Source organism: Capra hircus, assembly GCF_001704415.2.
Source record: "Capra hircus breed San Clemente chromosome X unlocalized genomic scaffold, ASM170441v1, whole genome shotgun sequence".
Classification (NCBI taxonomy): Eukaryota; Metazoa; Chordata; class Mammalia; order Artiodactyla; family Bovidae; genus Capra; species Capra hircus.
Genome location: NW_017189517.1, coordinates 36,484,547 through 36,497,025, shown reverse-complemented (window position 1 = coordinate 36,497,025; position 12,479 = coordinate 36,484,547). Strand labels below are relative to the sequence as shown.

Sequence of the window (12,479 nt, the reverse complement as noted above, 5' to 3'; positions counted from 1 at the left end):
ATTGTTAAGTCTGACATGCAATAGTGCCTTTGTCAGAAAGACAGTGTTTTACTTTGTAATAAGAGGCAGCAGCTTTTTTTCTTTAACTGACAGGATTCAACACTGTGAAGGCACCTACATTGTTTCAAAAAACTACTTGGCAAGTAGGCCCTGAATTGTTTTAGAACCTATCAATCATGGCTACTGGCAGCCAAGGCCATTGAGACCAATGCCCTTAACTTGTCAACCAACAGGACATCATTTCTACTTTGAAAACTTTGGATATAGAGGATTTTTTTCCCCTAACACTTAATGAACATTTACAATTCAAACATATAATGCATATCAATTCCAATTCTGCATTTATATAAACCGCATAGTCAATGAACCAGCTTACAGGCCTCTCACAAAAAATCACTTTTTCCCCCATTTTATTGTCAATTTCACCCAAACTTTACTAGGTGCTTTTTTTAAACAGAAACCTACCAAAGAGTTTTAAGGTAACTACCAGGAGCAGCCTGAAATTTTATCTCCTTGGCTGGAAGCAGGTAGAATACAGGGGGGGGAGAGGGCACAGCAGAGGCCAGGGTCAGCTGGGGCAGCAGGGGAAAAGAGATCAGCAGACAGACCAGCAGCAGTAAGCACAGCTTTGCACTTATTTTTGGTTTAAGTGCCCTTCCACTTGGCCTCAACAAATGAAGTTGTAATAACACGTTTGGCCTCCAATAAATGAAACTTATAATAAAAAAAAAGGCACCAATCTGGCAGCTGGTTTCAATTTCTGTTTAATCTTTCAAATGTTATCAACACATAGCACATGCTATCAAATCCTACGGAATCTATCTTCTCCCGTGGCCCAGCCCACCTAGCCTATGACCATGCAGGGCAGAAAGAACTCCTATTTAACTCCCTTGGCTCACCACTTAGGTGAGAGCTATACCACCAAATCCTGGGATGTCCTTATCCCCTCACTTGGCTCACACAGTCTCCTGTGCTCTCAGATCCCCAGTAATCTTATCTCTCTTAACCTAGCCCATGGTACCCTCAGTGGGAGGACTCTAACTCCCTTCAGCCACCATGTAGGTAACAGCATGAGAAACCAAGTCTCAGGGACTTTATGTTATCCCCTAACCATGTGACCCATGGTCTAAAAACAATCATAACTGAACCTTCACAGCTCATTCTAACCTGGGAGGCAATGAGAAAGTGTCCCAAACAGCATCCCTGGAGAGACAGGATGGCGAGTGGGAGATAGCTGGTTTTGATATAGCTCTTCCCCCCATCCCCTCCTGTTCCAAGCAAATGGCCTATGACGATTCCTGCAAGGTTGTCAGGGCCAAGCTGTGGCCCTCCCAGACATCCAGTAAGAATCTAAAACTGTTTTCATCTAAAATTAAGGTCATCATCTTCTGACACAAGCTTATTTTTCCTCTCTCCTCTCTCTCATACACACAAACACACATGGTGTCAGCATTCACATGCCAAGTTTGAAATATAAAAGTCATTTTTTGTCCCTCTCTCTTTCTTACCCTATACACCCCTAGTCTCTCTCACATCTTCGTATTTCTATTTCCCTTGTCACTTAGTTTACAGTCTGTTCCCTCTCATCTGCATTGTTTTGATAACCTCCTGCCTAGTCCTTCAAAACTTTGTCCCTCTTTGCTCCAATTCATCTTATACAATGTTGCTAGATTAACTTTCCCGAAGCTCAGCTCTGACCACAATATTCCCTTGATCAGAAAACTTCAGGTTAAAAGTCCAAGTACCTGAGCCTCCCAGTCTCATTTTGGTCACAGCTCGCCATTCTAACCTCATTCCCTACTTAGTACTTAGGGTTAAAAGACCTGCATTTAAGTCCTGGGTCTGCCACTTAATAAACACACAATCGTGGAAAAGTCAACTAAATTCTCTGAGCCTATGTACCCTTATCTACAAGATGAGAGTAATGATGACAACAGTGATGCTACTGCTGTTTACCCCAAAAGGTATAGTTACAAACATATTTGTGAAAGCTCCATGTAAACTCTCTAAGGACCTATAGTTTTAACTCTTCATGACATCCATGTTCCAATCAAACTCAGCTACTCAGTATTCTTCATGACTTTGTTCATGCAGTTGTTCCTTTTGCTTGGAATGCCCTCCCCTCCCCACACCCATGCCCACATGTCCCAATCCTTCAAATCTCAGCTCAAATGTCACCTCCTCTCCAAAGCCTTTCCCAACTCTCCTTTTCCTGGTAAGCTGGATGTCACCCCTCCTTCCTTTGGACTCCCACAGTACCCAATGTGTCCATCTTTGCCGATATATCACTTTCTATTTTGCAGTTATACAAAGAATAAACCTTCTGTACATGTTTTCTCTCCCCTACTAGAAGATGAACCTGTCATATTCATTTCTGTATCCAGCACAGTGAATGCTCAATAAATATTTATCAAATGAATGGTTCACCAGAAAATTAATGCATAAGTGGAGAAGAAAACTACTGAAGGAAAATCTAAAGTGAAAGCTTCAGATTACTAGTTAACACTTTGCTCTCCCTTTTCTCTATTATTAATATGACAGATAGTTGTGATTAGGTTTTAATCTGTGTTGGTATCTACGTGTGCAGGCATGTGTGTGTATGTATATAATACACCTGTATACTTGCACTTGTATGGGTCAGCTTAGACCAGAATTAGGTTCTTTTAAGTTAATGCTTAAGGCAAGAATCATATATATTAAAATTACAAATGAAACACTTTAGAGATCACCCATAAAGTTCAGTACACAGTATAGCATAGGTACACATGGTTCTGCACAGTACTACTGTGAGGGAACAAGCTTCTGTCTCTCATTTCTCACTAAGTAAATTGGTGGCTTTCCCCTCTTTTTCTCTTTTGTAAGTCACATGCACCTAGATCTCACTCCACTGTGAATTTCCCTCAAGGCATGGTGCAAAGTCTTAAAAATACAGTCTAGGATTCAAAACGGGTCAATGTCAGTTTTTCTCCTTCACCTTCTAACGAACAGTCAGACATACTGTAAGCATTCTGTGTTACCGTGAAAATAATCACCCTAGTTCCCCATCACCCCTGCAAGTAACTCTCCTGCTGCCCACTGACTTCTCACTCAAGACAATTCACACTGCAGGGCCACAGCGATTGCTTAAGTGGAGCCTGGAACTCATTTGGGGGAACTTTGAAACCGTTTTCAAGATTCTGTTCTGTGCTACCTTGCCCCAGAAACACCTTGCCGTATTTTGAATTTTGAAACATTTGCAATGTGCTCGGTATGCTTCTGCCATTTTGTCCAGGAATGTTTTTCTTCTTTGCTTTCCACACAGTATTTAGCACACTACTGCAAAAGCTGGTGTACTTGGCTTCAAGGGATCAACTGAAAACGCTTTAAAAGCAAACATCGGTGGAGCGAGAGGTTAAGTGCTCAGTTATTCATTCCAGCGGTGCGAGGGCGCTCTTGGATCGCGGACCCAGCGCTCCACCGTCGCAGGGAGCCAAATGCACTCGTGTCATCTCTTAAGAGATGTCCCATCATTCCCAGACTCTCTGGTCCCAAAAGTTAAAGAACTCCGTTTTCCAGACTTTTCTTCATGCCCCTTTGCTAGCCTGGCGCCCTCCGTCTGTCGCGGGCCCCCGTGGAGCCCAGCTGCCTCAGGGCCCGAAATTTGTGTGCATCTCCTTTTGATTATTAACTAAGCTACCCTAAAGCGCCTGGAACGTCACGGGCCAGAGAGAAAAACCACACGGGACTAACTCTTGGGTCACATCTTGTTTCCTCAGCTTTATCTGCGGAACTTCATCCCTGGCGACGGAGCCGACCCTCTCCGCCGCCTGCGAAGCCGAGACCAGTCCCGACGCCCCCACCCTGCCCCGGCCCTCCCCGCGCGGCTCTGCACATTCCTCTCGCGTCCCCGGCACCACGTTGGCACCTCTGCCTCGGGCGTTCGCGGCCAGGCCCGCCCTCGCCACTCACCTAGCAGCTCCGCGATGGCACTGAAGGGTCGCGTGTGGCTGCTGGAGTTGCTCTGTAGGTAGCGAGGGCTCATCTGGGGGCGAGAGAAGGTCCCGTCCCGCGTGAGGCCTCGGCCCGCCGGGCCCTCCCCGCGCGCCCCCCGCAGCCCCGGGGCCCGCGCGCGCGCGTCCGCCCCCTCGGGCCCCCGACCTACCGTGCTCAAGCGGATCCCAAAGGCCTGCGGGCCGCTGCCCGGCCTGGCCAGCGCGCTACCCGGCGCGCCAGGGCCCGCGGGGGCCCCTCGGTACAGGAGCATTTTTTTGGCCGCCACGATACTCTTTTGCCGCTGCCGGACTCCTCGCCCGGCCGTCCGGGACTGGCTCTCGCTCCCACCCGCAGCTGGCGGGGGCGGGGCGCGCTACAGCCACCTGTCCGGGGCGGGAGGGGTGAGGCCGGCAGAGCCGCGCAGTGGCCCCGCCCTGTCAGCACCTCTCCCAACCCGCCGACTGCCGAGCCGGCAGCGGGGCCGTACAGAAATATGGCGACCTCCTGACAGCCGCTCCTTGATCCCCGCCCCTAATTAATTCTTGGCGTTTGCCATAGGCCAGGACGCCGAGCGGGAAAGCGCGCGGGGGGGGGGGGGCGGGCGCATGGGGAGGGGCAGGAATGAGACGAGGGGAGGGAGAGGGTGTAGGGATTTCTGGAACAGAGTCCCAGTTTGGAGGCATGACTAACGGGCAGGATAAGACAAGTCTTAGAAGTTCTGAAAACTACAGTTTTGCTATCTGGGGAGATAGCAGGCAGGCTCGCCTGATGGGAAAGCATTCAGACTATTTTGCCTCAAATGCCTCCAGAAGCAGCCAGAACTTTTCAGAAGGCAATTGGCAAATCATCTTCAAATCTTTGCAAGCATGCAGGGAGGCTGTTTATGAAAGAAGAAATTGGAATGCACTTACATACCGCAAGTAGGAGATGGGGGTTAGATTATGCAGTATCCACAAAACGGAATACTATGGAGTTCTTAAGGACCGTGTTTGCAGATGAAAATTTATTCATGTGGAAAATATTTATGAGGAAATTAAGGAAACAGGAGGTCACCGAATATTGTGTAACGTGATACCTATTTTTATTGGAAAAGCAAGTGCATGCATATATGTATAAATATGCATGTAGTCTCTCTCTCTCAGACACACACACACACACACACACACACACACACACACACACCCCACAATGAGAAACACCTGAAATGATGTATTTCAAGATGTTATCTTCAGGTCCGGGATTATGAGTTTTTCCGTTTTTTCTTACTTGCATTTTTACATTTTTTGTACTATTAAACAAACATACACTATTTGATTATAGAAAAAATATTTATTTTTTAAAATATAATGATCCCTAATACAGATGAACCATTATTTGACCATTCCTCTGTGATATTTCATGTTGTTTGAATTTTTTTCTTGCCGTGATCTGTACATCCTCATGAATTTCTGGTACAATTATTTCTACAGAATATTGTTATATCTACATGTACCCCAATGTTCATCACAGCACAATTTATAATAGCCAGGACGTGGAAGCAACCTAGATGTCCATCAGCAGATGAATGGATAAGAAAGCTGGGGTACATATACACAATGAAGTATTACTCAGCCATTAAAAAGAACACATTTGAATCAGTTCTAATGAGGTAGATGAAATTGGAGCCTATTATACAGAGTGAAGTAAGCCAGAAAGAAAAACACCAATACAGTATACTAACACATATATATGGAATTTAGGAAGATGGTACCAATAACCCTGTATGTGAGATAGCAAAAGAGACACAGATGTATAGAACAATTTTTTGGACTCTGTGGGAGAGGAGGAGGGGAGATGATTTGGGAGAATGGCATTGAAACATGTATAATATCATATGTGAAATGAATTGCCAGACCAGGCTCGATGCATGATACAGGATGCTTGGGGCTGGTGCACTGGGATGACCCAGAGGGATGGTACTGGGAGGGAGGTGAGAGGGGGGTTCAGGATGGGGAACACATGTACACCCATGGTGGATTCATGTTAATGTATGGCAAAACCAATACAATATTGTAAAGTAATTAGCCTCCAATTAAAATAAACAAATTTATATTGAAAAAAGAATATTGTGTCTAAAAGCATGTATATCGTTTACTCTTTTTTTTCTTTTTTCTTTTTTTTTATTTTACTTTACAATACTGCATTGGTTTTGCCATACATTGACATGAATCCACCACGGGTATACATGAGTTCCCAATCCTGAACCCCCCTCCCACCACCCTCCCCATATCATCTCTCTGGGTCATCCCAGTGCACCAGCCCCAAGCATCCTGTATCCTGTATTGAACCTAGACTGGTGATTCATTTCTTACATGATAGTATACATGTTTCAGTGTCGTTCTCCCAAATCATCCCACCCTCGCCCTCTCCCACAGAATCCAAAAGTCTGTTCTATACATCTGTGTCTCTCTTGCTATCTTGCATACAGGGTTATCATTACCATCTTTCTGAAATCCATATATATGTGTTAGTATACTGTATTGGTGTTTTTCTTTTTGGCTTACTTCACTCTGTATAATAGGCTCCAGTTTCATCCACCTCATTAGAACTGATTCAAATGTATTCTTTTTAATGTCTGAGTAATACTCCATTGTGTATATGTACCACAGCTTTCTTATCCATTCGTCTGCTGATGGACATCTAGGTTGCTTCCATGTCCTGGCTATTATAAACAGTGCTGCGATGTACATTGGGGTACACGTGTCTCTTTCAATTCTGGTTTCCTCAGTGTGTATGCACAGCAGTGGGATTGCTGGGTCATAAGGCAGTTCTATTTCCAGTTTTTTAAGGAATCTCCACACTGTTCTCCATAGTGGCTGTACCAGTTTGCATTCCCACAAACAGTGTAAGAGGGTTCCCTTTTCTCCACACCCTCTCCAGCATTTATTGCTTGTAGACTTTTGGAGAGCAGCCATTCTGACTGGTGTGAAATGGTACCTCATTGTGGTCTTAATTTGCATTTCTCTGATGATGAGTGATGTTGAGCATCTTTTCATGTGTTTGTTAGCCATCCGTATGTCTTCTTTGGAGAAATGTCTATCTAGATCTTTGGCCCATTTTTTGATTCGGTCATTTATTTTTCTGGAATTGAGCTGCATAAGTTGCTTATATATTTTTGAGATTAGTTGTTTGTCAGTTGCTTCATTTGCTATTATTTTCTCCCATTCCGAAGGCTGTCTTTTCACCTTGCTTATAGTTTCCTTTGTTGTGCAGAAGCTTTTAATTTTAATTAGATACCATTTGTTTATTTTTGCTTTTATTTCCAGTATTCTGGGAGGTGGGTCATAGAGGATCCTGCTGTGATTTATGTCAGAGAGTGTTTTGCCTATGTTCTCCTCTAGGAATTTTATAGTTTCTGGTCTTATGTTTAGATCTTTAATCCATTTTGAGTTTATTTTTGTGTATGGTGTTAGAAAATGTTCTAGTTTCATTCTTTTACAAGTGGTTGACCAGTTTTCCCAGCACCACTTGTTAAAGAGATTGTCTTTATCCATTGTATATTCTTGCCTCCTTTGTCGAAGATAAGGTGTCCATAGGTGTGTGGATTTATCTCTGGGCTTTCTATTTTGTTCCATTGATCTATATTTCTGTCTTTGTACCAGTACCATACTGTCTTGATGCCTGTGGCTTTGTAGTAGAGCCTGAAGTCAAGCAGGTTGATTCCTCCAGTTCCATTCTTCTTTCTCAAGATTGCTTTGGCTATTCGAGGTTTTTTGTATTTTCATACAAATTGTGAAATTATTTGTTCTAGCTCTGTAAAAAATACCGCTGGTAGCTTGATAGAGATTGCATTGAATCTGTAGATTGCTTTGGGTAGTATACTCATTTTCAGTATATTAATTCTTCCAATCTGCGAACATGGTATATTTCTCCATCTATTAGTGTCCTCTTTGATTTCTTTCATCAGTGTTTTATAGTTTTCTATATATAGGTCTTTAGTTTCTTTAGGTAGATATATTCCCAAGTATTTTATTCTTTTTGTTGCAATGGTGAATGGAATTGTTTCCTTAATTTCTTTTTCTACTTTCTCATTATTAGTGTATAGGAATGCAAGAGATTTCTGCGTGTTGATTTTATATCCTGCAACTTAACTATATTCATTGATTAGCTCTAGTAATTTTCTGGTGGAGCCTTTAGGGTTTTCTATGTAGTAATAAATACTGTATGTAGTAATATATACTGTAAGATGGGGACAATTTGCCCTCCTAGAAAGTTAGCTGTTTTGTTACATTCATAACAACAAGCGCTATGATCTTACTTTGATCCTTTAACCTTTGACCAAGTTTTGACCTTTTAACCTTATGACCAAGTTTTGATCTTTTAACCTTTTTCCAATATTTTGAATAAAAATTACTATCTCAATGTTTTAATTTGTATTTCCCTTTCAGTAAAACTGAATATTTCCTCAAATGTTTACTGTATATTTATGTCCTCTGAGCATTATTTCCCCTCCTCGGTCATTTGCTTTTTTTTTTTTTTTGGTATCTTAAAATTTTTTTAAATACACAAAAACAAAAAGAATGATATGAATTCCCAGATACTTATTACTCACATTCAAAAACTGAATCACTTTGCTGTGTACCTAACACAACATTGTAAATCAAGTATATTTCAATAAAAATTTTAAAAATTAAAACCTTTCTATACCTGCTTTATATATTCTTTTCTTCTTTTTCTGTCTGTATATTTTAGAACAAATTTCAAACAGCATGTCATTTTATCCTATGTAATTCATTCTTCTCTGAAAATGTGGACATTTTCCAAAAGATATAGCCACAATGCCACTTTCACCAAAACAAAATTCATAACAGTTCTTTGATGTTCTCTAATACCCAGCCCATAGTCTGATTTCTTCAATTATCTCAAAAAATGTCTTTTTACATTTGGTTTGTTTAAATCTAGATCCAAACAAGACGCACACATTGTACTTGGTTATGTGTCTTTAATCTAAAACAGTCTCTCTCTCTCTCTCTCTTTTTCTTCCTTCTATTGAGCTGTTGAAGAAATCAAGTCACTTGTATTGTTGAAAGTCCTACATTCTCATTTGTCTCTTTGCTTATTTTTGTTGTTAACTTTTTGGATGAGCTGCTGAGAGCACTGTTGGAAAGCTGCCTCCAGCTGTTAGCTCCTTCAGGGATTGCCTCAGATACGAAGTTGACTCACTCAAGGTAACAGAGCTTTCTGGGGGCAGCCCAAAGAAGGACTATAAAGGTTTAACCATCTCAGCTCAGCTTGGGATAATTCTGAAGGGTCATTCTAACTTCAGATCTCTCTGTGGGGTTGACTGAGGCTGTTATTGGGCCTGCAGTGCAGCTCAACTCCAGCCCCCACCCTCACTCCCTGTCAAGACCTGCTCCTTTCACAGGTGTTAATCCAAAAGACATCTCTTAATAAGCATCTAGCGTGCTACATTCTGTCTTAGAGTTGGCTTCCTAGGGAACACAAATTATGACACTTGAGATTGAGTGTAACTCAGGAAAGCCAGCACTTCAATGGGATTTGGGATCTAGAACACTCACTGCCCAGTTGGCAAGGACGTCCACATTGCAGAGGGGTAGGTAGAGAACGGATACATCTCTGCCATGAGGTGACACTCCTATCATTGTAGACTTTCACCAGGTGGTGAATTGCGATGGTATACTGGTAGAAGGGAACATATGATCTGCTGTGCTATATCACGTATTTGAGAAATAGGGTGAAATAGTAGCTGTGAGACCAATAGCATTCAGTGGTTGGTGCTGCTGCTGCTGCTAAGTTGCTTCAGTCGTGTCCAACTCTGTGCGACCCCAGAGACGGCAGCCCATCAGGCTCCTCCATCCCTGGGATTCTCCAGGCAAGAACACTGGAGTGGGTTGCCATGTCCTTCTCCAATGCATGAAAGTGAAGAGTAAAAGTGAAGTCGCTCAGTCGTGTCCGACTCTTAGTGACCCCATGGACTGTAGCCTACCAGGCTCCTCCACCCATGGGATTTTCCAGGCAAGAGTACTGGAGTGGGTCACCATTGCCTTCTCCAAAGATTAACTCCTAATGGAGACAGGTTTACCGCATCAAAATCAGGATGCTTCCTGGGGAAAGAATAGGACCCTGACATACAGTTTGGGGATATCTAGAGGGATACCACCAAAATCTTGAATCCCCAGATTTCCCTGAACTCTCTAAGCCTGTAGAATTTGGCCTGATTTTCCTACATTTAATAGTCCCCACACCTCTTACTTGGAGATAATGCAGAACTTCCCCCCCCCCCCAGAAGGCAAAACATGCATTTACTTCCCCTCTAGCCACTAAGCCTATAACAACATTTAAGGCACAGCATGAACACGCTAGGCTTGATAAAGGAGGAAAGTAACAATGCTCCAAGTAGCTGCACAGCCTAGCTTGTATAGATTGGCAGGAGCTGGAAGAGTGCACATGAAACTGATTCTGTGAGTGCTTGATCAAGGGAGCTAGACTATAAGGTTGGAAAAAGGAGAGTTTATTAACGTGAGACCACAACCCTGGAAAATAGGATTGAATACCCTGGCAAGGATCACAAGAGTTAGTGCAGACTTACTAAGACAGCTTCTCAAAGTATAGAAAACATGATGATCCACACTAAATGAGGTCAAAATGCCAGCATTTCTATGGCAATAATGGAATATGGGACGAAAAGATTTAGAAGTGGACATATTGGAGTGGATATACTGAAAGAGGGGTTGTCCCTCATGGGTCAGACAATAAAGAATCTACCTACAATGCAGGAGACCTGGGTTTGATCCCTGGGTTGGGAAGATCCCCTGGAGAAGGAAATGGCAGCCCACTCCAGTATTCTTGCCTGGAGAATTCCATGCACAGAGGAGCCTGGCAGGCTACAGTCCATGGGGTCACAAAGGGTCAGACATGACTGAAAGACTAAAACATACTGGAAAAAACTGGAAAACTCCAATAGAAAGACACAGGATACACCATTTACCATGGCCCTGAGGAACTTGCTGTGAGAAGGGTACACCGGCACTGCTAAGAAACGCAGCGGTGGTTCTCCTCTGTAGGTTAGGCCTGTCCGGAGGAGGGACCATTACAGAAGGCTCATTAAGGCAGTGGGCATTGTAGGGCTCATGTAGGAGTTCATGATCAAGAGCTCAGGGCTCTTACCCTAAGGCTGAGTGTAACCATCAAAAAAGAGGTGGGTGCAATTATCATAATGAGTGCAAGGTTAATGGAGAAGCCTGAGGAGCCCAAAGTGAAGTGATGGAAATGGGAAATAGAACGTGGCATCCTACTGGAAGGATAAAAGAGCAGGGACAATAACTGTCCATCCTGGTGAGGTTTTAACCAGTGCCCTTCTGTCTGGATTGAGCATTTGTAATCTTCCCTACAGACTGATCCCCAGCCATTTCTCCCTCTCAGCCCAGCACAACACATTTGAAAGCCTTGTTTGGCCCTCACTCTTATTTGAATCAAGTCTTAGAACTTCTAAAACTGCCCATTTACTGCCTTCTTCTAAGGTGTGTTTGCATTGATCACTGAGGACGGCTTTCTTATCTCACCTTGCTATTCTTTGGAACTCTGCATTCAGATGCTTATATCTTTCCTTTTCTGCTTTGCTTTTCACTTCTCTTCTTTTCTTAGCTATTTGTAAGGATGGACAGAAAGCCATTTCTTTCCATGGGAATGGTCTTGATCCCTGTCTCCCGTGCAATGTCATGAGCCTCATTCCATAGTTCATCAGGCACTCTGTCAGATCTAGTCCCTTAATTCTATTTCTCACTTCCACTATACAATCATAAGGGATTTTATTTAGGTCATATCTGAATGGTCTAGTGGTTTTCCCCACTTTCTTCAATTTAAGTCTGAATTTGGCAACAAGGAGTTCATGATCTGAGCCACAGTCAGCTCCTGGTCTTGTTTTTGCTGACTGTGCAGAGCTTCTCCATCTTTGGCTGCAAAGAATACAATCAGTCTGATTTCGGTGTTGACCATCTGGTGATGTCCATGTGTAGAGTCTTCTCTTGTGTAGTTGGAAGAGGGTATTTGCTATGACCAGTGTGTTCTCTTGGCAAAACTCTATTAGCCTTTGCCCTGCTTCATTCCATATTCCAAGGCCAAATTTTCCTGTTACCCCAGGTGTTTCTTGACTTCCTACTTTTGCATTCCAGTCCCCTAGAATGAAAAGGACATCTTTTTGGGTGTTAGTTCTAGAAGCTCTTGTAGGTCTTCATAGAAGCGTTCAAATTCAGCTTCTTCAGCATTACTGGTTGGGGCATAGACTTGGATTACCGTGATATTGAATGGTTTGCCTTGGAGACGAACAGAGATCATTCTGTCGTTTTTGAGATTGCATCCAAGTACTGCATTTCGGACTCTTTTGTTGACCATGATGGCTACTCCATTTCTTCTGAGGGATTACTGCCCACAGTAGTAGATATAATGGTCATCTGAGTTAAATTCACCCATTCCAGTCCATTTTAGTTCCCTGATTTCTAGAATGTCGA

The 12,479-nt window shown here is 43.1% G+C and overlaps 1 protein-coding gene across 1 annotated transcript in view; it reads right to left on the bottom strand.

Annotated features, from left to right (window-relative positions):
* MORC4 (MORC family CW-type zinc finger 4) overlaps positions 1–4,493 on the bottom strand; it is a 61,278-nt gene extending 56,785 nt beyond the window's left edge. Inside the window, 2 exon segments of the mRNA XM_018044262.1 lie at positions 3,949–4,021; positions 4,142–4,493. Of these exon segments, the coding sequence (XP_017899751.1) occupies positions 3,949–4,021; positions 4,142–4,243 (175 nt within the window). The 5' untranslated portion in view covers positions 4,244–4,493.
* Positions 4,494–12,479: the final 7,986 nt, after the last annotated feature.